At 38.9% G+C, this 27,991-nt stretch overlaps 1 protein-coding gene across 1 annotated transcript in view; it reads left to right on the top strand.

Moving 5' to 3' along the window:
- The window catches only part of PAMR1 (peptidase domain containing associated with muscle regeneration 1), a 73,866-nt gene that overhangs the window by 30,812 nt on the left and 15,063 nt on the right, over positions 1-27,991 (top strand). Inside the window, exon 5 of the mRNA XM_044681852.1 lies at positions 2,848-2,955. Coding sequence (XP_044537787.1) covers positions 2,848-2,955 — 108 coding nt within the window. The remainder of the gene's footprint in view (positions 1-2,847; positions 2,956-27,991) is intronic.

Raw genomic sequence — 27,991 nt, 5'->3', positions numbered from 1 at the left:
CTATGGAGAAGGGAAGAATTTATGACCAAACGAGAGATAGAGAACATTATATGAATAATTTTAACTATATTAAATTAAAAAGGTTTAGTACAAACAAAACTAATGTAACCAAGATTAGAAGGGAAACAACGAACTGGGGAAATATTTTATAGCAAATTTGTATGATAAAGGTCTCTGTTCTCAAATATATGAAGAACTAAGTCAAAATTTTAACACTAGTCATCCAATGGACAAATGGTCAAAGGATATGAACAAGCAATTTTCAGATGAAGAAATCAAAGCTATAAATAAACATATAAAATGTTTTAAATCTTTTTTGATTAGGAAATAAATTTGAATCATAGTGCTGCAGCAAAAGAAACAAACAAGTGAACAAAAAGGATTTGGCATTGGAGAATTTATTAAGGACTTACTATCTTCTACGGATGATGCTGGACATTAAGGATCCAGATACAAAGATATGCTCCCTCTTTATTATCCTTGTCCTTAAGGAGCTGACATTCTCCTGGGGGATAGCAATTTGGGAGATAATTTATAAACAGATAAGTACATACTTAATAGTTTGGAATCTATGGAGCAGGATCTAGAAATTAAAGGGATAAAAAAAAGGCTTCCTATAAGCAATAACCTATGAGCTGAAGGAAACTAGAAAGTGGAAGAAGTATACATGAAGGACCACCATAACCCTCTTAGGACATCTTTTTAAGCTCTGGGATTTTATGAAAAGGTTGAAAAATCCATGAGGACTTTTTTGCAGAGTGGGATTTTATGCATTCTCCTTTTTTGAAAGAGGATTTGGGGGCCATATAATGACCCCAAAATTGTCAGGAGTGCAAGAGGTTAAATTAAGGAATATCTGGCTCTGGGGGCAAGTAGGTGGCATTTTATCATGTATTTTTATTGGATAGTCATTTTGGTCATGTCTAACTCTTTGTGGTTCCATTTGGAATTTTCTTGACAAAGATACTGAGTGACTTACCATTTCCTTCTTTATGTCATTTTATATCTGAGAAAACTGAGCCAAACAGGATTAAGTGACTTGCTAAAGGTCATAGAGGTAGTAAATGTCTGAGGCTACATTTGAACTCACATCTTCTTGACTCCAGGTCCAGTCTTCTATCCACTGTGTCAGCTAACTGCCCATCTCTCTCTCTCTTTCTCCCCTCTGTTATGGGGATAATTTGAGGAAAGGTGTGGGGTATAAGGGAATTTGAAAGGAGGTTGTCAGAGACTTGCTAAGTGAGTAATCTAGGTTACAGGTAGGCTGGGATTAAGGAGATTCAGCATATAATAGGGCTGAAGTCAGGAGTATAACACAGAAAGGAAACAGAGATCTTCAGGGAGAGGAGAAATTAAATAAACAGACAAACACAGCAGGTTTACAGACTGGGACTTAGACTCAAACACTGGCAGAGGGAAATAGACTAGACTGAAATTAACAAACAGGCTTTAGTTAATTTCACAGGAAGGGACCTATTTTGAAGTAACACCTTCCTTCAAGATGGATGCCCAGCTACCCTCTGAGCCCAGAGTATGTTGTCTCTTTCCCTCTTCTTCCCTCTCTTATATAACTAACTGACCAATTATACTAATAAGTCTGTTGAAACAACAAAAGGGTTTATTATCTTTAAAGGTTGATGTGTCAGGAAAGTGGATCAAAGGAAAGCCCTAACAGTTGTCTCAGGAACCTCAGGTGGGGGAAGGGAGGCAGAGATGGAGTCTGAGTAAGGACCTGCCTTTAAACTCAGCTTACAAAATAAATGATGACTGACTAGTTTCTCTATATCTAATATTGTCAAATAACAATTAACCCTTCACAGATTTTAACTCCTCTCTAATCACTCTCCTTATTAACTCCACAGACATATAAGGTAAGGGAGGGAAGGTAGGAAATAATATAAGGAAGGAAGATATAAAGGGTTTATCCAAAATAATAATTTCTTAAGTAAATATATCAAAGCTAGGCTAAATTTCAATACTATAGCTAGGTAAGGAGGCAGCTCGGCTGATCAGACAACCTTCCTCCACGGGAGACCCTAATCAACTGTCTTTTTCTCAAGATTCCAAAACCCTAACTGATTTAGAACTCAGCCAAAGCTAGAAAAAACTATATGACCCCCACTCTCTATACCTCCCATCTCTCTCTCTCATTGATTATGTTTTATATTATCTATATATGTATAGATATATAACCGAGTGATAGGTAGATAGATATCTTATTTGTACATAGCTGTTTCCATGTTGTCTCTCCCATTAGAACATGAGTTCCTTGAGAGTAGAGATAATCTTTTGCCTTTATTTCAATTCCCAGTACTTAGCAGAGTGCCTGCACATAGAAGGTGCTTAATAAATGTTTATTAACCAACAGATTTAATATGATACCTCCTCACTCTCTCATCTTATACTTTTTTTTCATTAAAAAATTTTTATTGCTTTATTAAGAAAATTTTCCCATGGTTACATGATGCATGTTCTTTCCCTCTCCTCCTCCCACCCCCATCTCATAGCCAACACATGGGTTTTACATGTATCATTGATCAAGACTTAGTACCATATTATTGATATTTGCACTAGGGTGGTCACTTAGAGTCTACATCCCCAATCATATCCCCGTCAACTCATGTGATCAAGAAGATGTTTGCCTTCTGCGTCTCTCCTCCCACAGTTCTTCCTTTGGATGTGGATAGCGTTCTTTCTCATAAGTCCTTCAGAAATGTCTTGTCATCCTGTACTTCTAAGACATTTTTCAAGATCATACTAGACAGCTACAAAACTTGACTCAAGACTCCAGGCATAAATGCCTGACCGAGGTATGAACACTGACTAACCCTATCTTTTGTCTTACAGCCTGTTCTTCATCTCCATGTTTCCATGATGGCACATGCCTCCTTGATAAAACTGGATCTTATCAGTGTGCTTGCCTGGCGGGCTACACTGGGAAGCGCTGTGAAAGTCGTGAGTATGGTTCCAGAATCACATGTCACATGGGTGGTGAAGGGAGACCAAAGGGTGTTCCTAGACCCAGGTCTCAAGGTATTTTTTTACCCAAAAGCCCATAAATGTTTGATCTCTGGGAGTCTGGATATGCCCATCAAAGGAGCAGACCGTAAAGTCTGGTATACCAGAAACAATGATGGATTTGGAGAAAATCTGGGTTCAAAACTCAGCTTTACCTCTTAATAACCTTGGAAAGCCTCTCTGGGCTCCATTTCCACATCAGTAAAATGCTGACATTGACCTAGATGATGTTTAAGTTTCCTTTTTGCTCTAAATAGATGATTCAATGACCTGCAGATTGGCTTTTGGAGAGGATTTGGATCCCTAGGGTGTCTGAAGTGAAACCATTCTGGTGGGTCCATTAGGACACTTAACCCCATATCAATTGCCCCTGAAGGGGAAAATACAACTGAGAATCCAAGGCTGAAATGGTTGAGTCTGGAAGCATTTCAGATGGAGTGCTTATAGTGAGCAGTACAGGGGAAAGAGTGCTGATTTTGGAGTCTGAGGACCTGGGTTCAAATTTCAACTCTAATGCTGACTACCTGTGTGAACTTGGGCAAATCACCAAATCTGTCTATGCCTCCATTTGCTCATGTATAAAATCATGCAGCTGGACTAGATGACCTTTGACATTCCTTCTCCCTCTATTGACAGACCTCAAAGATATTAGACTCTAAATTTATTATTTTAAATTAAAAATGTAGCTGTTGAATATGGGTCGGTCCAAGACCAGAGTGGATTAAATTAAGAGATTAATTGGCATTGATTAAATACAGTTTACCATGTACCTAGTACAGGGGGCAGAAAAAACAAATCCTTATTTTATCTTCAGTGAGCTCACACTTTCTTTGGGAGAAGCAGTACATTTATTTATATTCCATATGTTAAAAAGACACTTAAAGAATAGTAGTAGGGAGTGGGGTGGGGGGCAGCTGGGTGGCTCAGTGGATGGAGAGCCAGGCCTAGAGATGGGAGGTCCTAGGTTCAAATCTGGCCTCAGACGCTTCCCAGCTGTGTGACCCTGGCCAGGTCTCTTAACCCCCATTGCCCACCCTTACCACTCTTCTGCCTTGGACCCAATACATAGTATTGATTCTAAGATGGAAGGTAAGGATTTCTTTAAAAAAGAATAATAGTGAGGGACAGCAAGGTGGCTCAGTGGATAGAGTGCCAGTTCAGGCAATGGGAAGTCCAGGGTTCAAATATGACCTTAGACACTTCCCAGCTATGTGACTCAGGTCAAGTCACTTAACCACAATTGCCTAGCCCTTACCATTCTTCTGCATTGGAACCAATAATAAATATTGATCCTAAGAGGGAGGGTAAGCTTTTTAAAAATAAATAATAATAGTGAGTAGGACCAGGGATAGGGGGTTGAAGTAGGAGCCAGGGACATGGGACTAAGCATCAAGCAGAACTCACCAGTATCCTTCCATCTCAACCTTCCAGCCCTCCCCATGCACCTGCTGCCTGACTCATAGCCTGGCTCATCTATTGAAACAAGAGAGTTCTCTGGCTGACCCCGAGTCGCTGAGAATGGCTGCTGTTTTATGGTTAACTCCTTTCTGCAAGAGTCAAAGAGCTAAGACAAAGGGGCAAAATTCCACCCTGATAAATGCCCTCCTCCCAAGCCACCTGCTGTTTCTAATTCTCAGTCCAGAAAACTGGGAAAGTCTTTTTTTTTTTTTCTTTTCTGGCAAAACATTGGATTGCAGGTCACAGTCAATTCTCACTGCCCTTTTCTATATCTGGAGACTAAACATTTTCCCAACTTGTCTTTTTCCCCCTTTACTCTTCTGAATGGGAAGATGGCTAATTCAGCACAGAGATGCAAAGCTTCTCTCAATGGCATTAGTAGAGTGACGCTTTAGGAATGGGATCAGCAGCAGGAGGGGCAGCTGGCTTAATGGATAGAGAAGTGGTCACAGAGTCAAGAATATTGAGTCTTGTCTTTGACATATACTGGTTATCTGGCCTTGGGCAACTTAACTTCTCAGTGCCTCCAGGAAACTTCCTCATATTACAAGTTGCAAACAGGTTCAAGTCTTCATTAGAGAAGGGATACCTGACTGGGATCTTCCTACATCAATAAAATTAAAGATCCAGTCTGAAATATATATATATATATATATATATGTCAGTCATATTTTAGGAGAGACAGTGATGATCTGGGGATTATCTAAGGCAAGGATTCTTTAAAATATTTTTAATGGGGGCAGCTAGGTAACTCAGTGGATAGAGAGCCAGGTCTAGAGATGAGGTTAAATCTGGCCTCAGACACTCCCTAGCTGTATGACCCTGTTCAAGTCATTTAACCTTCATTGCTTAGCCCTTAATTCTCTTCTGCCTTAGAACCAATACATAATATTGCTTCTAAAATGGAAGGTAAGGGTTTTTAATTTATTTTTTGTTTGAAATTCTCTTCCTTAGATTCCCTCCCTCTCCCACTGAGAAGGAAAGAAATATTAATGTTTTAATTCAATTAATTAGATAGTCATATATATTAATTCATAAATTAATTTAATTAAATATTCATATGTATAAGTCATTATACATATGAAGTCATGGCATTTTTATGTAATGGACATCTTTGTCAGTCTAGAGATGCCTGGGGACTTCTCAGAATGAGGCTTTTAAATGCATAAAATAAAGTACATATGATTATATAGGAATCCATTTATACAAATTTCAAAAACAAATTCATAGTCCCCAGTTTAAAAATCCCTGATTTAGAAGAATGTGATGAGAATGGTGAAGGGACTTGAGATCCTCCAATATGAGGATTGGGTTGAAGGAACCAGGGAGTTTTGTTTTAGAGAAGAGAAGATTTAGGGGAGATAGGAAAGCTGTCTTCACATATCTGATAGGGTGTCACATAGAAAAGCATTTAGGCTTGGTCTTTTTGATCCTAGAGAGAAGGAATAAATGGGTGAATGTTTCCAAGAGGCAGATTTAGCCTTGATATAAGGGGAAACTTCCCTATTATTTAAGCTGTCATCCAACAGTAAAACTTGCTACTTTTTGGAGAAGAGTGAGATCTTAATTACTTTAAATAAAGGGATGACCACTGTATAGGACATTTGTTTGAGACTTGAGATAGTTCCTTCCACTGTAAAAGACTTGGAAGTTCTAATTAAACAGGTACCATGGATAGAGCCTAGAAAAAGAATTACTTCCAACTAGTTAGCCCTGGACTACCATTAAAACCATCTATCAAAGTCTTCAGCAAACTCATCCCAGATCCCTAATCTGACAATATTTCATACTGTTCAGCAAATAAAAACCCTTCTAAGCAACTATTTAGTATAAAATGAGGTGGTTGGCCTAGAGCTGTGTTGGCGAACCTATGGCACATATGCTAGAAGGGGCTGCTCCTCTTCCCCTCTCCACCATGCCTGAGGAAATTTTTCACTTCATCTGCCCTTCTGCCTAGCAGCCCAATGGGAGTGCTTCCTCCCTCCTCTGTCTGGGGCAAGGGGGTGGATCACATGCGGTGTAAGGATGCAGTTTGGGCATTAAGTCTCTAAAAGTTTCACCATCACTGGCCTAGAGCATTTTTAGAGCTCTTCCCCTTTTGTTCTTTAAACCCATGAACATATTTCAAATATTGTATCTATCTTGTCCAACAGTTGATGTTATTGATGACAGTTTAAATTGCGATGCTCTTAGCTGACTTGGCTGATGAGAGGGAAGAGGGGCTAAATAGGAACCTATTTATCTTAGATGCTTAAATAAGCAGCTCATGTATTTATAAGGCTTTGGGGGCAGAAACAAATGTGTGGCATATGTCTCTTCAGTACAAAAAAGCAAAGTGTCTATTTTAAATTTGTTCTGGGACTTTATACATAAAATGTTTTTAGAAGCCTCATATATGTAGATCCTGAACTTTATTTCTAACATCTGCATATATTTTCTTTCATGTCTGGATTTAAGAGACAAATAGGGGAATAATATGATTTCCACATACATTTCATTCTTCACTCATATTACGACTTTTAAAAGTGATGCAATGCAAAGTGTTGCTGCACTTGGAGTCAGGAAGATCTGAGTTTAAATCCTTCCTCAAAGACACTCAATGTGACTCTGAAGATGAGAATCATGTCTATCTCCTAGAGTTGTTATAAGTATCTAATGAGGTGATATGTGTTGAGTACTTTGTAAACCTTAATGTTACATATAAATGCTAGAAGTGAAAGGATTTTTCCAAAGACATTCAGACAGCAAATAATAAGACTGAGATATAAACCCTAGACATTTTCTTAGGTTCAATACTTTTCCCATTTTGTCATTAGACTGTGAGAGCAGGGATTTCCTCCTGGTTCTTTTTTTTCTTTTTTTTAAAACTCTTACCTTCCATCTTAGTATTGATTCTAAGACAGAAGAATAACAAGGGCTGGGTAGATGAAGGTTAAGTGACTTGCCCAGGGTCTTACAGCAAGGAAGTATCTGAGGTCAGATTTGAACCCATGTCCTCCTGACTCCAGCCTTTGCTCTCTATCCACAGAGCCACCTAGCTGCCCTTTCCTCACCATTTCCTTGTATCCCCAGTGCTGAAGTTTATAGTCTAGGCTTAATAAATGTTTTGATTTACTGATCTTAGTCAAGTGAATGCTTCACAAATGAAATAAGACCAGACATCTAGAGGTAGAATGGAACTCATAGGTCATAGATTCCTACTCTCCCATTTTACAGATGAGAAAATGGAAGTGGAAAGGTGAGGTCAAATGATTTACCCAAAAGCCCATAAGTATTGTAAACAGAGGTGGGACATGAAATCCCAATGCTCCTGGGGGCTAATCTTGCAAGAGATTCCTCCCAGGTCTCCCTGCTTCCAGTCTCTCTGTTCTATGATCTCTCTTTCACATAATCACCAAATTGACATTTTGAAAACCCAGAACTGACCATGTCACTGCTCCTGTGCCCCCTCCACCTTCACCCCCCCCCACATCTAAAATCATCAGTAGCTCACCATTGCTTTTAGGACTATCCACAAGCTTTTTGATCTGGCATTTATTTTTGCCTTTGTTTCCCTAGTATTGAACACACTGCCTGCACATATTGAGTATCTAACAAAGGTTTTTTTTTTAAACCCTTGTTCTTCGGTGTATTGTCTCATAGGTGGAAGAGTGGTAAGGGTGGGCAATGGGGGTCAAGTGACTTGCCCAGGGGCACACAGCTGGGAAGTGTCTGAGGCCGGATTTGAACCTAGGACCTCCTGTCTCTAGGCCTGACTCTCACTCCACTGAGCTACCCGAGCTGCCCCTCTAACAAAGGTTTATTGAATCAAATGCTGGACTGAAAGTAGGTTCTGGGTCTCATCTGATGAGCCAAAATGCCTTTGGAGAAGTTGGTCCAAAATTGTGAATATGTCATTTACTCATAATTTGACAGGAGAAGATTCAGACATCCTGGCTGTGGGTTAACCTGTTCAACCAAGTATGTGATACAAGACAGGTACCTAGTTTTTACTGCCCTCAAATCACTTGGAAAGTTCCATTGCATAGGAAATGGAAGAGAATTCAATTCTTTCCACCTTAATGAGCAAAATATTATAAAAGCACAAACATAATATCTCAATAAGAACATTTAAAATCAATAGATAGAAAAGAAAACCTTGGGAAATCAGTTAACATCTGTCTACCTCAGTTAACTCAACTGAAAATGAGGATAATAAAAGCACTTGCCACCCAGGGCTGTCACAATCAAATGGGATGATACTTGTAAAGTGGCTGACATGCAGTAGATACAGAATAAATGCTTCTTTCCTACCTTAGAAAAACATTTATTAAAGGCCTGCCATGTGCAAAGCAGAGAGCATCATCCAATGAACAGATAGCTGGCCTCAGTCAAGAACTCCTGCCTCTGACCCATATTGGTTGTGTGACTACGGCTAAAAAACTTCTGAGATCTAGGAAACTCTAAGACTATATATTTCACAGGGAGATATTGAACTGTATGGATAGAGAGAATTTCCTTCCCTGGGAGTTCTCAATGCCAGTGAAGTCACATATCTTATCCCTATTCTTCTGTGCAAAGTACCATATTAGTGGCAACTAGGTAGCTCACTGGATTGAGATCCAGGCATGGAAAAGGGAGGTCCTAGGTTCAAATCTGGCCTCAGACATTTCCCAGCTATGTGACCTTGGGCAAGTCACTTAACTCCAGCTGCCTAGAACTTACCATTCTTCTGCTTTGGAACTGATCGATTATCTAGTATCGATTCTAAAACAGAAGGTTAGGGGTTTTGGGGCAATATACTAGGCACTGGGGATAACAATGAATAAAACCTCAGAGAACTTACCTTCTGTTAGGAGGATGCAATATGTCCAGTGGAGAGAGTGTGCTTTGTGATCAAAGTGTCAGAGAACCTGGGCTAGAATCCTGCTTCTATCTCATACTACCCACGAAACCTTTGATAAATTATTTCTCTTATTTGGGTCCCAGGTTTCTTCATCTGCAAAATGAGAAGGTTAGAACAGGTGCTCTCCAATGTTCTTTAGCTATAATCTATGATTCTACAAACACAAGTAAATAAATACAAAGTTGAGACAACTGATATCAGCAAATACCAGCCAGCCAGAGATTGATTTGGGGTCTAGAATATTCAGACGAGGTTCCTTTTCTAGAAGATTTGGTGTTTTTTCTAGGTCACTTCTAGAAAACTCAAGGAGAAAACATCAATGGTTAAAAACCTTAAATAACATCTTTACGATGGAACTAAGAATAGTACTTTACCAGGTAGTTGTGAAGAATCAAATGGGATCAAGCCATAAAAATCTATATCCATATTATTTTATTATATCACATTACACTAGATATTGCTATTGATTTGCAGACAATTGGAATATCATTTGTTCAAGAGGTGATAAAAAAGATTGTTTCTGAAGAATCCTTGTCCGTGTTCTTTTCCTATTCAGCTTGGGGAATCTTTTAATGCTTGGAGAAAAGTTACTTGTCAGAAGTGAAAGGGGGTAGGATCCCCTCCATTAAAAATTTTTAAGTAGAGGCTGGATGACCATTCATCAACTTTGTTATAATAAGGATTTCTTTTAGTATATGTTGTCCTGGCTTGAGGCTGAGATCCATTTCGACTCCAAACAAAAATGTCATGATTCTGTAAACATCTATAAGTGAATTTCCATTTCACAGGTAAAGAAATGGAGACGCAGAGAAACCAAGGAGACATGGTGACTCATTGGCAAAACCCAGAATTGAATTAAGGGTTCTGGGTTCCTATCCAATATACAGTTTACTAGACATGATGCTTTAAGTCAAAATTCACATATTTGCTCACCCAGCTAAGCACATATACAGTAAAAAAACAAAAAACAACAACAAGAAAAAACTGCCTTGTCTTTTTATCTACTTCCCAAAAATGGTGACTTGTTTTCAAATTTCAAAAGTGTTAAGTTATGATTGGTAAGTATCCAAGTGACTTAGCTATTCTTTCCTCCCCTTTTTCAATCATTTATTTCTCTTCAGAGAAGTTCTTGCTAGGAGTCAATGTAATGCTGTTTGGAAAGAGTTCACCATTTTGGAAATTAACATTCATGCTTGGTTTCCTACAAAATGGGTCTTTTCAAAAGGATCTCTCCTGGTCTAATGAGAGCATTCTTTTTTGAAGAATATAGCTTTTTGGGGGATCAGCTAGGCTCAGTGGATTGAGAGCCATGCCTAGAGATGGGATGTCCTGGGTTCGAATGTTACCTTAGATACTTCCTAGCTGTGTGACCTTGAAAAAGTCATTTAACCTCCATTGCCTAGTCCTTACCACTCTTCTGCCTTGGAATCAATATACAATATTGATTCTAAGATTGAAAGTAAGGGCTAAAAAAAAGAATGTAGTCTTTGAATCCACATAAAAGAAAGTTGAAGATAGTCTAATAATTATTTCAGTACTGGATGTTGGAAGCATTATGGGTAAATCATTTTGGAATCCCAGAATTTGGTACTATCTCTGATTTCTCTTATTGTTAGTAGTTTCCTCATGACAAAAACCATCCCCTGTTTCTCAAGGGTGCTCTAAGTGCAGCTAGAGTGGGGTCACACTGGAGCACAGAGCTGGACCTTCCCAGCTCTCTCTCCTCAAGCAACCCCCCTTTTTCCCCTCCCCAAGCACTAGCCACCCTGGTCCACCATGTAAGGGAATAGGGGCCCTTTCTCCTCTGAAGTTTAGTTTCCTGTTTCCTTTGTATGGGACAAAAACAACCAAAAATGGAGCTCTCTAAGTAAATGGTCAGAATCTTGTTTTGAAAGTTTGGGGTGAAAAGGACGCATTTCTCTGCTCCAGTTTCCATGTTTCCTTTGTTTGCCTGGCCCAGTTGATGGCACCGTGAGTTTTGTTCTGCATCCCAATGAAGGCCAATTCACCAGGACTAAATCTGGGGGCACAATGCTTCCACTTCAGTCTCTGATGTCGCTTTTTACAAATCCAAGGGACTTCCACCAATTAAGGCAAAATGGCGGCTCTGGACTGATTTGGTTCCCAGAGCATCTAAAGGTTTCCCGGTGGACTCGCCCCAAAGTGGGAAAGAAAAGAGTGTTCAGAACTCAGTGCAATTTAAGCTTTTGCTTTTAAGTGGGAGCCAGGATTATGCATCAGCAGAGATCATTAAGAACTTTGGGGTTTTCTCTGAAGCAATAGTGTTGATACAATGATGATGTATTAGGGCCCCTGGGAAGAACAGGGCAATGTCTTCTAGACTCACAGGGAGATGAGTAATATGCCACTGACTATTTGTGATTAATGCAAACTGTCCTAAGATCTCTCAGGTGAGTGATCTTTTTTCTTTGGCATCATTGTTCAGTGGCTTCCCCACATCAGAGCTGCAAGTGGACCACAGACAGATCCTTGTCCTTGATTCTGGTAATTTGTCAGGAAGAAAGGGAGTGGATCTGTGGACAAGAGGTTAGAGCTACAACACAGGTTTTTTACAAATTAGATGATGTACAATGACTTTCCCAGGGACTTAGGGGCTTAATTCAGGCCACCAGGGCTCAATTAGGAGACCTTCTATGTCCCCTCAGCCAACTGGCATCTCTGACCCACTGCTGGGCATTGAATCAGGTACTACCAAGCATCCCTTGATTAAAAGAATGTCCTGCATACAGATAGAGAGAGGGATCCAGGAGGTACGGCTTAAAGGGCAAGTAGGCATTGCCAGTGTAATTGTCGTCATAGAATTGGTGGACCAGGGAAAGGATGGATGCATCTGGCATGAAGATTAAGCAAACTTTTGTGGTCTGGGAAAGCCTGAAAAGCGGGACTGTTAGAGTGACAAATGAAAAGATCAGAGGAGGAACTGGATCTGGGTATACACGTAGGGCCATCATGATGCCAGATTTGAATACTGTGCCCCCTGTGTTAATGAGTTGCTTTGTTTCTTTTACTGAGTATCAGAGTTCATCCATTTAATGTATGGGGAATGTCTGTCATGCTCTTGTTGCTCATTTAACTAGTTGTTCAAGGATTCAGTGCTTTATAGATAGTCTTTGGGGAGGAGGAGTAGAATAGTAGAAAGGTCCAGGGTCAGAATTGATTCTGTGACTAGGATGAGAGGTATACAGGAGCCAGTCTACTGAGAAGCAGCAAACCTAACATAGGACCAAACTTGAGGTAGACTTTTCTCAGAAGATAGACCCATAGATTATGGAGTTAGAAAGGGACCTTACATGTAATTTAGTAAAATGACCCTCTTTTACAGATGAGGAAACAGAGAGCAAAAGCTGAGAAATGTTTAGCCATGTGCATACAAATAATAAACTAGCAAAGCCAAGATATCCAAAAGGAGGCACAATCCCGTTCAGACTTATGAAATAAATAGTTAGCTCAAGAAAATGGCATCTGAGAATTGGATTTGGGTTTCATGACTATAGCTTAAAACACAGGAATGGCAAGACTTTGTCCAGGGATGGGGTGCTTCTAATAAAAAATGTTAGGATAATTAAAGAGGATCAAGTATCCCAGTAGATTCCATGTTTGTATGTTCCACACTGCCTACTCACTGTCCTCAGGAAGCTTATGGTATGACAGAGGATAAAATACATGCACATAAAAGATTATAAATCAAAATTAAAAGTGAAAGCACAGCATAGAATATAGTGTTGTTGATACTGTGGAGGAGGGACTTTTTCTTTATTTTTTTTCTTTAGAATATTTTTTCATGGTTACATGATTCATGATCCTCCCCTCTCTTTCCTCACCCTCCAGAATCCAACAAGCAGTTCTGCTGGGTTATCCATGTATCATTGTTCAAAACCTATTTCCGTATTATTCATATCTGCAGTAGCATGATTCTTTAAAATCAAAACCTCAATCATATCCCTATTACACATTTTTCTAATGCATTTCCATTTCCAAAGTTCTTTCTCTCATGTGGATAGTGTTCTTTCTCATAAGTCTCTCAGAATTGTCCTGGGTCATTGCATTGCTGCTAGTACAGAAGTCCATTACATTAGATTGTACCACAGTGTATCAGTCTCTGTGTATAATGTTCTCCTGGCTCTGCTCCTTTCACTCTGCATCAGTTCCTGGAGGTCGTTGCAGTTCACATGGGATTCCTCCAGTTCATTATTCCTTTGAGCACAATAGTATTCCATCACCAACAGATACCACAATTTGTTCAACCATTCCCCAATTGATAGATATCCAGAGAGACTTTTTCTAATGTGAAAACAGGAGAAGGCCTTGTGGAGTAAATGGCATTTGAACTATGTCTTGAATGATGAGTAGAAATTATAGAATCGAAGTTGGAAGAAAGTTTAGATGCCATCTAGTCTAATCCCTTAACAAAATGAACTTCAACTATATTATATCAATAAATAGTTACCCAGCCTTTGCTGAAGGACTTCCAAAGACTGGGAATCTCATCACCTTTTTTTCCACCTTGGACATCTCTAAGTATCTGGAAGTCCTTTCTGACATCAAGTTAAAACATGCCTTTTGGCAACTTCCATCACTTGCTTCTAGTTCTAATCTCTGGGGCTGAACAAAATAAGGGTAATCAAGGGGTAGCTGCATGGCTCAGTGGATTAAGAGCCAGGCCTACAGATGGGAGGTCCTAGGTTCAAATCTGGCCTCCGACATTTCCTAGCTGTGTGACCCTGGGTAATTTCCTAGCCCTAATAGCTCTTCTGCCTTGGAACCAATACACAATATTGATTCTAAGATGGAAGGTAAGGGTTTAAAAAATAAGGGTAATCCTCCTTCTCATGACAATTCTTTGAGCACTTAGAGATAGTTATCATCTTCTCCCTTCCCCCAAATCTCTTTTCCTCTACACTCTGCATGCCCAGTTCCTTCTACCAAATTGATAGAAAAGGAATTCAAGGGAGAAGATTTGACTTTATCCCATTTTTTTCCAGTTGTATTTCACACTGCTCTCTTTCACAGAAGCTACATTTTCATCAGACTTGCTGTTTCTTTTAAATGATATTCTCTTCTCATTTCCATGACTTTGCCTAGCCTTTCCCTCATCCCTGTAATTTTTTTTCTTTTTTCTTTAGCCTCTTAGAATCCCTAGGTCTGTGTTGGCAAACCTATAACACATATGCCAGAGGGGGCTGCTTCCTTCCCCCTCTCCACCACACTTGAGGACATTTTTCACATCACTGGCCCCTCTGCTCAGCAGCCCAGTGGGAGCGCTTCCTCCCTCCCCTGTCTGGAGAAAGAGGGAGGCTCACATGTGGCGTGAGGGTGCAGTCTGGGTATTAGGTCTCTAAAAAGTCCATTCTCACTACCCTACTTGCTTCCAAACTCAACTTAAATATTACCTTCATTAAGTCTTTTTAAATCATCCTAATGGTTAGTGCTCTTTCTAATACTCCAACCCAAAGTTACTTTGTATTTAGGGATTTTATATTTATATTATTCCTCCCCTCTCCACATCAATATACTAGAAGTTTATGGAGGTCAGGGACCATTTAATTTATGTCTTCATATTCTCATATACATATAGCAGGTGCTGAGTAAATGCTACCTGAATTGTTCAGTTGATTTAGGGGAACCATAGTAATGCAGCTTGACCAAGCAGGAAGGAAAGTACTTGGGGGGAAAATTGGAAGAGTAGGTTGTTGGCAATTCTTGGAGGGCTTTGAATATCAGGTGAAAGACATTCTTCACACAGTAATGATGAACCATTAAGGATTTTTTTAAACCAAACATTTACCCATTTGACTCATATTTTGCCTGAGTCAGCATAGCCTCTCCTAGTAGGGAGAGCAAAATGGAAAAATGGCCAATTGTTGCCAGCAATGCCAGGACACATAGAAAAAAGCTATGTCTAGACATCCAGGCAATATGTGTGCTAGCTGATATTCCTATGATCATAGACGGAAGATTGGAAGAGGCTTTAGTGGCATCTTTCCTAAAACTCTTATTTTACAGATGAGAGAATTGAGACACAGAGAGGTTTGGATGTACCCAAGGTCACACAGTTAAAAAGTGTTGGAGATATCATTCAAACTGAGTTAAATGGGTAAAGATACTTTATCAGACAAGTGACCTGTGGAATGTGGATAATTTTTTTCCCAGTAATAAGATGAAAAGAGATAGTCATGAAATATTTGCCCCAGAATGTAGTTGTATCCTATGTATTTTTCCAAAGTGAAAAAGAACATGTGGTCCATCAGTAATAAAAGTATCAAACTGGCCCTTAGGTTCCTGAAGATTTCCTTCTTTTTTTTTAAACCTTTACCTTCCATCTTGGAGTCAATACAGTGTATTGGCTCCAAAGCAGAAGAGTGGTAAGGGCTAGGCAGTGGGGGTCAAGTGACTTGCCCAGGGTCACACAATTGGGAAGTGTCTGAGGTCAGATTTGAACCTAGGACCTCCTGTCTCTAGGCCTGGCTCTCCATCCACTGAGCTACCCAGCTGCCCCCTGAAGACTTCCTTCTGCCTGGTGCTTACATAAGTTTCCTCCACTTGTCTTTGATAAATGAGATCAGCAAGCCAGGACGTATTGGCAGGAGGTAGATATCATGTTATTGCCTGTGGGAGGAGGAGGCAGATAGCCCATCTCAATCCTGATGGATGGCCTTGAGCCTCCTAAACTCAGGGATTACCTTATCTCTTCCCATTGAGAACGAGGGAAACAGAAGAAGACTGGTAAAGAAAAGGGGATGTGAGGGGGAGCAACTGGCAAGGACTAATATGCCTTCCAATAACTCTCCCTGCAAGGCCACCTCTTCTGAGCTCTCACTGCATTGGCAGATGGAGGCTTCCTTTTGCAATTCTCTGTGTGGATAATCCTAATTGATTAATTAAAATTAATTAATGGATCCTGTGTGGACATAATTAATTAATTAAATGTTAATACTGGCAGATTGAGTCATTCAATGTTATTTTTCCTTTCTGCTGGTGACTCCATGAAGGAAATCAAGTTCTTTCTCTGTCCTGACTTAGGTTAGAAACATACCCCAAAGGAAACCCTCATCCCCTCAGGCCTTGGGATTTGCTTTACATCCTTGCACTGCTCTAGAGGTCTAGCGTATTCGTCTCCATTGTCAACCCCTGCAACTTTCTGCGTTTCGTGGATACAGCTGGTTGTCTAATAGGAATGTAGCACACTGCCCTGGATTGGAGTCAGAAGGCTGATTCGAATCAAAGTCCTGCTATTGCATGCATATATTGAGTAATTGGAAATGGGCTGTGACCTCTCTGAGCCTCAATATTTTCATTACTCAATCAATAAGCATTGATGAATTTCCTATCATGCATCCTGTTGTACCATGTGAGGTATTGAGGATTCAAAGTCATTTAAGGAAACAATCCTGATGCCAAGGAGTTGGCATTCTAATGGGAAAGAAAACAAGGGCACATGTAAGTATAGGCAGCATCAAATAGAAAGAGAAGAAGTGCCATCATTAAATGCACAGTAGTTTGAGTGCGGAGAAATTAGCAGCTGAGGGGATTTGGAAAGGCTTCAACACAGAAGTCTTCGTCTAGAAAACGAGGAGGTCGGACGACAGAATCTCAAGGATTCCTTCTAGCTTTATATCCAGGATCCTAAGGAGGTTTACACAGTCTATGACATTTCAAATACAAATATAAGAATACACTGAGGATGATTATTTTTTCCTTTAATAAATATTGCAACAAACCTTTGTTAAATAGAAATCAGAAAGGTCTGGTGTCAAATAAGATCTGAGACACTTGCTAGCTGTATGATCCTGGCCAAGTCTCTCAACCTTTGCCCATCTCAGTTTCCTCATCTAAAATGGCAATAATAATAGCCTCTACTTTCCAGGGTTGTTCTGAGGCTCAAAATTAGATAATAATTGCAGAGTGCTTAGCACAATGTCTAGCAAATAGTAAATGCTTTATAAATGTTAGCTGTTATTGTTGTTTACTAATATTATATATTTAATAGTACTGGGGGTAGCCAAATAATATAAATTAATTAATAAATAATATTAATATTTAATAGTACTGGGGGTAGCCAAATGGCCCAGTGGATTGAGAGCCAGGCCTAAAGACTAGAGATCCCTGACTCAGACACTTCCTAGCTGTGTGACCCTGGGCAAATCACTTAACCCCCATTGCCTAGTCCTTACTGCTCTTCTGCCTTGGAACCAACAGACAATATTGATTCTAAGGCAAGAGGTAAAGATTTAACATATATGAAAATACATATATATTTAATAATAATGTGTAAATACATATATTTAATAAATTAAATATGTTTAATTGGTATTGATTTTACTACTTTACATTATGTTTAAGCCATGACTCCAGGTGTTGGGGATACAAAGAAAATTAAACAAAAATTTCCTCTATTCCAAAGAACTTACTTTATTCTGGGGAGAAAAGAGGAGAGGCATACAATACAAATGGGGACTATGCTAGAGAATTGTGGATGAGGAGAGACAGGCTAAGGGCAGTTCCCTCACCTTTGGGATAGTAATTGGTGGATCAGTGATGACTAAATACATAAATAAATGCAAATTATACACACACATATATGCATATATATATATACACTAAATGAAAGCATCATTTTGGGTTAGGAGGAGAGACTTCACTAATTTCTAGGGGTATCAGGAAAGGCTTCCAGTAGGAGGTCCTACCTGAACTGATCTTTGAATACCAAGGAAGACCAAGAAGATGAGGTGAGGAAGGGATGGGAAATAGCCAGTGCAAAGGTGCAGAGGTGGGAGATTGTTTCATCTTTCATGGGCCAGTTTCAGTAAAGACTATAAAAATGAGGAGCCAAAAGAGATTAGGGGAAGTCTAGACATGATTTGCTGGGGGAATACTCTGTTTGTTAGGCAAGTTGCTATGGAGGTACCTGGGACCACTGAGCTACTTTTCAGTCACTTTGGGATCAAGGGTAAATGGGGATATGCTGGGTCAATTTCAGATTTCAGACAGGAGGCAAAATGGCAATGAATTTTCAGATTTTCCTCAGCTTCCCAGTAGCCTAAGCCCAGACAGCCCCAATTGTCTAATTAAGTAGGCCATCCGAATACCGGAAAAGTGGTCTCCAAAAGACATAGTGTTCCAGGGGCCAAGGACAATAGTGATTAAGATCAAGCAGCTAATTGTAAGCAACAGCCTCCAAATTGCCGCCGGATGAATAAATAACAGTGTGTGTGACTCGACCATCATTTCCCATGGATACTGTCTCATTCACAGAAGCAGAGGGCTGCAAAACACCCAGGGGAGGGGGCTGGTGGTGATTTCCATTGGTTGGAAGGGCATGAAAAGAGCTTGGTCTTCAGTGGGGATTACATTACTGGTCAGTCTCATTATCCCTGATTGGTGAGGACCTTTGTGGGAAAAAATACATTTCATTTGTTCAAGAGGCATGAAATACAAATGGGGGCTATGCGAGGGAACCGTGGGTGAGAAGAGGCAGACTGAGGGCGGCCCCCTTTGCCTCTAGGGTAGTAATTGGTGGATCAGTGGTGACTAAAGAGAAGACAATAAGAGTGTGATGGTGTCCTGACTTGCTTTCCCAATAGAATAGAAATAACGTCATGGTCCACCATCCACCCACCATCACCAGACATGAAAAACAGGGAAACAGGGACAAACTAGCCTCTTGGCCACAAGAATAAACACTTCTAGCCTGGGTGATGAGCAAAATGAATTCTGCTGATGTCACATCTGTACCAATAACCAACTCGACCCCCTCAAATAAACATATTAATGGCCCATTATGTGCAAGGCCAATGTGGTGAGAGCTGAGAGTACAGAGACAAAGCCCAAAACAGTCAGTGTCCTCAACAGGCTTATGGTCCACTGAAAATCACATTTCCCAAGAATCTGATGAAAGGCAACATGCAAGATGCCAAACTCCCAGGAGAGAGAATTTGCACTCAAACAGAGCTGGCTAATGATTAGTAGCCCCTAGGGCAACTAGATTCAATGGACAGATTCTTGGACATGGAGTCAAGAAGACCTGAGTTCACATCTGGTCTCAGACACTTACCAGCTGTGTGAGCCTGGCCAAGTCACTTCCCCCTGTTTGCCTCAGTTTTCTTATCTGTAAAATTAGCTGGACGAGGAAATGGCAAACCACTCTCATATCCTTAACAAGAAAACCCTAAATTGAGTCATGAAGAATCAGATATAACTAAAAAATGATTAAACCTCAAAGCCCTATGTGCTTGGTGATCAGGAATAATATGGTGCAATGGAATAAACACTCCATTTAGAATAAGAACTGGTTTGAATCCTAGCACTACCAATTATTATTTGGGGTAGGACAAATCTCTCTGGGCCTCAATTTCCTCACTTGCTAAAGAGAACTTCAAGGTCTCTTCCAGCTCTAAATCTTTTTTCAAATTTATTTTTAATTTTTTAAACCCTTAACTTCTGTGTATTGACTCCTAGGTGGAAGAGTGGTAAGGGTGGGCAATGGGGGTCAAGTGAATTGCCCAGGGTCACACAGCTGGGAAGTGTTTGAGGTCAGATAAACTAGGACCTCCTATCTCTAAGCCTGACTCTCCATCCACTGAGCTACCCAGCTGCCCCTCATAGCTCTAAATCTTTGATCCTAAGTATAACATTCATTCTAGGATGCTCCCCAAACTTGTGCTCACACCCCAGAGCAAATGGTTAGAGGGTGGCTTTATGAGGTACCTTATAAATTGCTACTTTTAACATTAAAGATTATTTGTTTCCCCATCTTCTCTCCAGAATACTTTCCATTACCAGCCATCCAACAGATGCAATTAGCTCAAAGGGAAGGCATTAACTACAGTTAAATAGAAAAGTAGCTACAAAACATTATGTCTATAAACAGGGTTGGGAAGGTGCACTTTCCCACAAATACACACAGTATCCATAGAAAGATAGAAAGAGTGTGCTCAGAATACAGTAATATGGAGTCATAATGCCCCCTGACACTAATAAAAATACCAAAATTACTGAGGCATAGCTTTAGAGCTCACAAAAACTTCGAGTTGGATAGGAACAGAACTTGGTGGCTATTGATTCTAGACCATCCCTAGGAAAAAAATGCCTTTTGCAACACACTTAGCTTACAATGATCATCCAGCTTTTGCTCACGGATCTTCAGAAGGGGGAAGTCCATTATCACCCAAGGCACTCTATTCCACTTTGGGGTAGTTCTAATTGATAGCAGGATTTTCCTTACACAAAACCTAAAAGGATATCTCATTCCTGGAAAGGACTAGGCTCCAATCATCCAAGGAACATAAAAATTATACTAGTCTGAGTTGAATAAACTTTCCCTGTTATTCCTCCCTACTGACCTCCTTCTGCAAATCCAACTGATTAAAGGTAGAAGCATCATATAAAATTAGAACCTGGGACTAATACTGATTTGTAAAAAAAAAGGTTTTCTCTTATAACACAAAAGAGTCAGTTCAGTATGATCAGTTTTATTAGATGATGTATCTACCACAACCTTGATTTTCATTACATCTAGAGACTTTCATTACATCTAGAGATTTCTATACAACTCTGTCCATTTGTCAATTTTCCTTGTTGATTTTTCAGTCTGGATTTGCATAAGATGGGAATAAGATCTTAGATCACTGATTTAAAACTTGAAGGGGCCATCAAGTACAACCCTTTCTCTATATAGATGAGCAAATTGATGCAGAGGAATTATGTGACTTGCCTAAGTTCTCACAATTAATGAGTACCTGAAACAGAATTTTAACTTGACTCTAAACCCAATACTTTTTCTGCCACCATCTGCTTCAAAAGACCATTGGATTTGGCTTTACAACGACTGGGTTCAATATTGTGTCTGCTTAACTTAATAGTTGTGTGATCTTGGATGAATGTCTTCTCTTGGACCTTAGTTTCCTCATCTGCAAAATGAGACACTTAGAACTGATTATCTCTCTAAGATAAATTGAGTAACCTATGGTTGATGTGGTACTAGAACTGGATTGGTTGCTTATTTCTGGGTTTCCACTCAGTTAAGCAAGGAAATCTATACCTGGAATATAATCAAAGTTCTGTTCTTGCCACTAGAAATATATCCAAATGCCACTATGAATCAGAAGAGTTGATAATATGATCATGAAACTATGATCTGGGAATCCTCAAGTTCTAATTTAGACTTTTCTATCAGCCTCTGCTTTTTCTCTAGAACCAAGCATTAACCATCTCTGCCTCATCTTCTCCATTCATAAAACCTTTGTGTATAACTCTGATAGTGATGCTTGAGAACTAAGAAATTAAGTTCATCTCAAATTATGAATGAGGAACATCATTCCATTACATCTACAGGATCAGAATCATGGGGGTACCCATGTTATGTTTTTATGAGCCTTTTGGGTGTTTTGCTAGTGTTGGATTTTTTCTTATTATGTGCTCTAGACCAATAATGTCACAGCTCTGTGTAACATCATCCCCATCTGTCAAGTGGGTAGGGACATAGTGACCTACTTTTATAGGCTTTTTTCAAAGCATATATAAATTCATTTATAGTTCTTGGATCTTATCAGTGTGAATATTTCCTCAAATGATGCCAATTACTATCTGTTCAAACCCTCAGGTTCTATAAAACTCTTGTCTGTGTCCAATAAGCCCTTTACAAGGAGCCCACACAATATGCTGGCGGTCTTTCTTCTAGATCTTTTGACATTTCATGACTGTCATGGGTTGTCCCCACCTCCTCCCTACAAATCCAGCACCATGTTTTCTAACCACTTAGTTTTCTGGTGTCCTTCTTTATTCTACTAATATTAGTCAATTCTTTATTGGTAATAGATTATTGCAGCTGACTTATACCAACCATGTGCCTCTCCATTACCCTTTGGATGGTCCTAGACTTAAATTATTTGGTGACTATAGTCTCCATAATTAGCAGTTGCTAATAGAAAAAAATTTTTTATTAAAAATGTAGACTTTTGTTACAAGAAGGGGCTTAGGGAGTGCAGTTCTTAAAATCAATGTCTAATTACCCAAAACAATCTTACATGTCCTCTTCCTTCAGTTCAATTCCATGTTCTGAGCCCATGCACAATATCTGCCTGAGATAAGTATAATGATGAACTAGCTCAATGGGTGCATATCTCACAGCATTTACAGTCTTTACAATATAAATATATTTTGTCCACTTGGTGTTCCATATGTGGATAACCAGGCCTGAACACTTTTCAGCAATTATAGTTCTCATTTAGAAGATTTAAATGTTCAAGGGTTCAATGCAGTTAGCAGCCATCAGCAAATATGAACATGGAGAGGGCTTCATCATTGTCAAGGAATCCCTCTTCCTTCTAGACTCTTTGTTGAACATCCCCTGTCACAATGGCAGATGCCTAAGGCAATCAAATGGCTCTTTGTTTTATGCTTCACTTGATTATGAAGAAGGGATATGGCATGAGGAGTAAAGAATCAGCCTTTAAGCCAAGACGACTTAGATTTAAATCCTGTCTTTGACATATACTAGCTATGTGATTCTGGGTGAGTCACCTTTCTTCTCAGTACCCTAAGCAACTCTCTCATACTATAAGCTTTAAAAAATACACATTCCTACTGATATTATTATTAGCTAATGTTTATATAGTAACTTAAGGTTTGTGAAGCATTTTTCAAATATTACCTCATTTGATCCTTACAATAACCCCACTTTATAGATGAGGAAACTGAGGTAAAAAGAGCTTAAGTGACTTGCCCAAGGTCACACAGGTAGTAAATGTCTAAGGTCAAATTTGAACTTGGGTCTTCCTGACTCCGGGTCTTGTGCTCTATTCACTGTGCCAGTTAGTTGCCAAGAATAAGGAGTTACTAATTTTCTTTCTTTTACTTTTTGAACGATAACAACATAGTCTAAATCTTTTTTCTTCTTTTAAGTTTTGACACTGACATATTTCAGATCCCTTGAGAATTAGTCCCTAGAGTGAGAAAATAGCTAATTAATAATATTGTGTGACTTCTGCCTTGAACACTATCTGCCGTGTTTAATTAAAATGTTTCAGCAATGCAATAAATGAGAAATTCTGCTAGAATGCTTTCTTTGAAGAAGAAATATAATGAAGTTGCATTCAAAATCTGGTGAATTTCCATTCTGAGACTCCTTTCCAAAAGCAAAAGGAAATGGAACATGTTGCTTAAAAATTCAGGAACTTACTGCTCACTTAGGCTGGAGATTCACAGGTTTAAGATTTTACTTTGTCATTGCATAACAAAACCCCATAAAAAAGATTTGAAATAGAATAAAAAGCTCCCATGAGATTCTGATAAAAAGGGATCATGAAGTGTGTCTGACAGAGAGATGAAAGTGATTTTTAAAAATTGCAATAATTCAAGAGAAAGGAGACTTTTCTGAAACCCTTTTGGAGGCCAAAGCTTTGGTGAAATTTAGATAGGCTTTATGACTCCAGCAGGTAGAGTGAACCCAGGCATGAGATAGCTGTATGGTGTGATACATCATATACATTTTTTCCAAAGTTATTGTGAGATGAAATGATATTCTAGAAGGTCCAGGAAACTGATGAGAGAAAGGAAAGAAACATGGCCAGTGGCTGTCCAAAATAGGCTCACAAATTAGAAGCCTTCATGATGTCAGATCAAAAGAAATGAACTGACAGATTATTGACTGGCATCCCTGCAAGCCTGGATCACTGTGTATCCATGAACCTCAGGGCACAAGAAATACCCAGTATGTAGGGATTACTCTGAAAGCAGGCTTTGGAGAAGAATCCTTAGACCAACTTTAACAGAGTTAAGGCTTTAACAGAGTTAATTCTTCAAGGCGTGTGGAATTTCTGGAGGGATTTGATAGAAAAGTTGTGAATATTTTATAAGTAAAAGAATGGAAGTACACTCTATGCCTTTTACTTTTTGTTACATGGGATGGCTTTCTGCACAGGGAGAGGGAGCATGGATATATTTGGAAATGAAAGTGATAGAAAAAGAAATAATAGCAATACTTTTTAAATTTAAAAATAAAAAATGAAGGTAGATCTGAGTTCATGAAAAGTGGGTAACTGTATATTGACTGGTAAAGACATAGTGGAGAAGGGAGAGACAGGGTAGTAGTGTTAATCTCAGGCAGGAGAAACTTATTAGTAGATATAAAATATCCAAAGAGAAGATCTACATTTAATTCTCTTTATTCCTATTTTCATGAATGAATTGAATAGTGTATGAGAAGAAAAATCCCTGAAGAAAAATTTTATTCATTGATGTGCATTATGTTTTGTCTATAATGCAAATCATCATCAGGATGGCAAACCAACTTGCATAATCCAAAATAGCTAGGTTTAATTGAAATTTGCCAGTTTGTATTCATATATTTGGCATCAAATGTATATTTGAAAACTCAGCTGGAGAACTCCCGAGTGATGACTTTATAGACTTGGGAGTTTTCCCTTTGGGTCTGGTGATGAGGTGTAATGAAAAAAGAACTAGATATCAAAGAATCAGTGGAGAAAGATTTATTAAGTGTCTACTGTGTTGCTCACAAGAAGACCTGAGTTCAGATCTTATCTTTTCCTAGTTTTAAGTCACTTGGCTAAATCACTTTACATTGTGTGACTTCAGTTGCCATATGTATAAAATAAGTAGCTTAAACTAAATGATCTCTAAAGTTTTTTTTTTACTTTAACATTTTATATTAATCCAGAATTATATAATCTGGGTGAGAAGAGACTTTAGAGGACTCTTAGTTCAACCTCTACCAGAACAAGCATCCCTTTACAACATACCTGACAAATGGTCATCAAGTCTTTATTTGAAGATTCCTATCTGGTGGGGAACATACTGCTTCCTGAAGGAGTTCATTCTCAGTCAGCCTTTAGGAGTTTCAGAACTTTTCTTTTAAATTGAGTTCAACAAGAACTCTTCCTCCTATTCAACAACAGCATCCTCTTATTCATCTTTATTCTGCCCTTTGGAGTCAACATAAGCAATTCTAATTCATTTTCCATGTTTCATCCCTTTAGGTACTTGAAAATAGAAACCATGTTCCCCTTTCCCTCATTTCTTCTCTTCTCCACCCAAAACATCCTCGTTTCCATTAATTGATTTTTGAATGGCTTCATGACCTTTTCATCATGGTCTCTCCTCTGAACATGTTCCAGCTTCCCCAAATAAGGTACCTACAACTGAATACAATACTACAGATGTAATATGACCATTGAGATTACCACCTCCTGCATTTTGCACAGTACACTTCTCATAATGTCACCTAAAGTTGCATTAGTTTTCTTGAATGCCTTGATAATTCACTAGGTTTGCAACTGACTAAAATCTTCAGCCCTTTTTCACACAGCCTCATCACACCCGATACTATGGAGGTGATTTTTAAAAATCCAAGTGTAGGATTTTATGTATACATTGTAAATGTTTTAAATAATGTTTTATTTTACCCTAATTATATATAAAAACAATTTTTAAAGTTCTTTAAAAAATCTTTGAATGCACACATACATACATAATTTTCTTTTAAAAGCTAGAATTGGCCCATCATTCAAGCTGCCAAGACTTTGTTCAATCCTTAGTTATCCTCTGTCTTAGCTATCCCTCTCCTCTTTGTGTCATCTTTGAGTGTAATTACCACTTTATCTAAGTTATGATAAAAATGTCAAATAGCACCATGGATAGATCCCTGAGGCATTTCAATACACACCTCTGTCAGAGTTAAGATCAACTCATTAATGACCAATCTTTGGGTACAGTCATTTAACTAGTGTTGAACAGAGCCAGTTATGCAATCACCTAGGCAACACATAATTCTTTTTTTTAGAATTTTGCCTGAATCAAAGTCAAGCTTACTGTTCTTTAACTTGAAAACTCTTTCCTACTTTTGAAAATGAAGATTTTGCTCTTTCTCCATTCTTGTGGCACTTTTTTTTCACCTTCTTTGAGAGATCACCAATGGTGGTTCAGTAATTATAGCACCCTCAGATGTGGTAAATCATGGCCTGGTGACTTTCTGAGGACACTTTATTGTATCTTCCCATTTCTTTGGTTATTTTGAGTTCCAAATATCTGTGTAGTTTTTTTTTTTTTGTTGTTGTTCTAATGTTCCTTCTCTGAAGATCATTGTCCTTAACAAAGAAAACATTAGCCCTGGCTCTTTGTGTTACCTGCTGTTATATACCTTATTATCTACTTTCTCTTGACCAGCTGTTCTATAATGTATCCAATGAGAATATTGTTGTTGTTTCTCCTTCTATTGATCCTTACTAAAATTCTCTCTTGCTTTCATCATTTATTTGGGTCTATATTTATTATATCATTTATTTGGGTCTTATGTACTTGGCACTGTCCTAGGCACTTTGGATATAAACACACAAAACAAGAAAACAGTCATCTTCAAAAATCTTAAATTCAGTGGGCATAAAGCAGCATGTAAGCACACTCAAAAAATGCACTACAAAATAATACCAAAATAGTACAAAGTAGTTTCTGAGGAGAGAGCATTAGCAAATAATTGGATCAGGATTGATGGTTTGTAGGAGGTTGCTGAACCTTAAAGGGATATAGGAATTCAGTGAGGTAGCAGTGAGAATGTGGTACATTCCAGGCATGAGGAATTGGCCATGAAAAGATATGGAAACAAGAGAGGGAAAGTCATATGGGGAATGGTGCCAAAAGTTAGAAGCAGAGCCAGAAGAATAAAGGTTGACTGTCCTGAATCTCTCCCCAGAATTCAGGTCCCAGGAGAAATTCACAGATGGGAGCAGGGGCTGGCATAATTGAGGAATGTTCCAGGGTGCATACAAAGCAGGAGAGTATAGATAATCCAGGGGTAAAGTTGTCCCAGGTTTTGAGGGAAATCCATTTAAATTCAAAAACAGATGTTTCACATATTGACCAGACTTGGCAAATGACTGAATATAAAGGTGAGGGAGACAAAAAAGTCAAAGGTAAATGCCAATTTTGTGAACATTGGTGAAGAATGGTAGAAGAATTGAGAAAAATATATTTTGGATGGGTTAAGTTTGAAATTTAGGCAATATGTCCAATTAGAGATTTTTAGTAGGCAGAATGGTAAAAGCAGTGCTGTGGAGGAAGACTGAGAATAGATATATACAACTTCCAAAAAATGATAGTAGAACTCATGGAAATCCATGAGATCAGTGAGAGAAAAGAAAACAGGAACAAATCTACAACCATGGTACACCCATAGAGGAGGGGTAGATTATTGATGATGATCTAGCAAAAGAAACTGTGAAATGGTCAGAGAACTAGGCAGACAACTAGGAAAGAACACTGTCATTAAACTCCATGGAAGAAAGAATAGCTACAGGAAGGGGAAAGTCAAATAAATTACATAATATAGATTAATCATGAAGGATTAGGAATTTCTTAAAAACCATGAGATCTGGCCATTGAGAAAGGCCATTTTAGTTGACTGATAAGGTCAGAACAGACTGCAAGTGGTTCAGAAGAGTGTGGAGATAAGAAAGTGGAGGCCACAGGAATGGTTTGGGTTTTCTTTTGTTTTGACCTTAACTGTTTGCCTGTCAAAGGGAGGAGAGATTTAGATGATGATGCTACTCCATCAAAGCCATGTTTTTGCATTTTTCTGTATGTCCAGTGCTTAGTCCAGTC

This window comes from Gracilinanus agilis, chromosome 6 (genome assembly GCF_016433145.1).
Source record: "Gracilinanus agilis isolate LMUSP501 chromosome 6, AgileGrace, whole genome shotgun sequence".
Taxonomy (NCBI): Eukaryota; Metazoa; Chordata; class Mammalia; order Didelphimorphia; family Didelphidae; genus Gracilinanus; species Gracilinanus agilis.
This window is presented reverse-complemented; position numbering and strand designations above follow the sequence as displayed.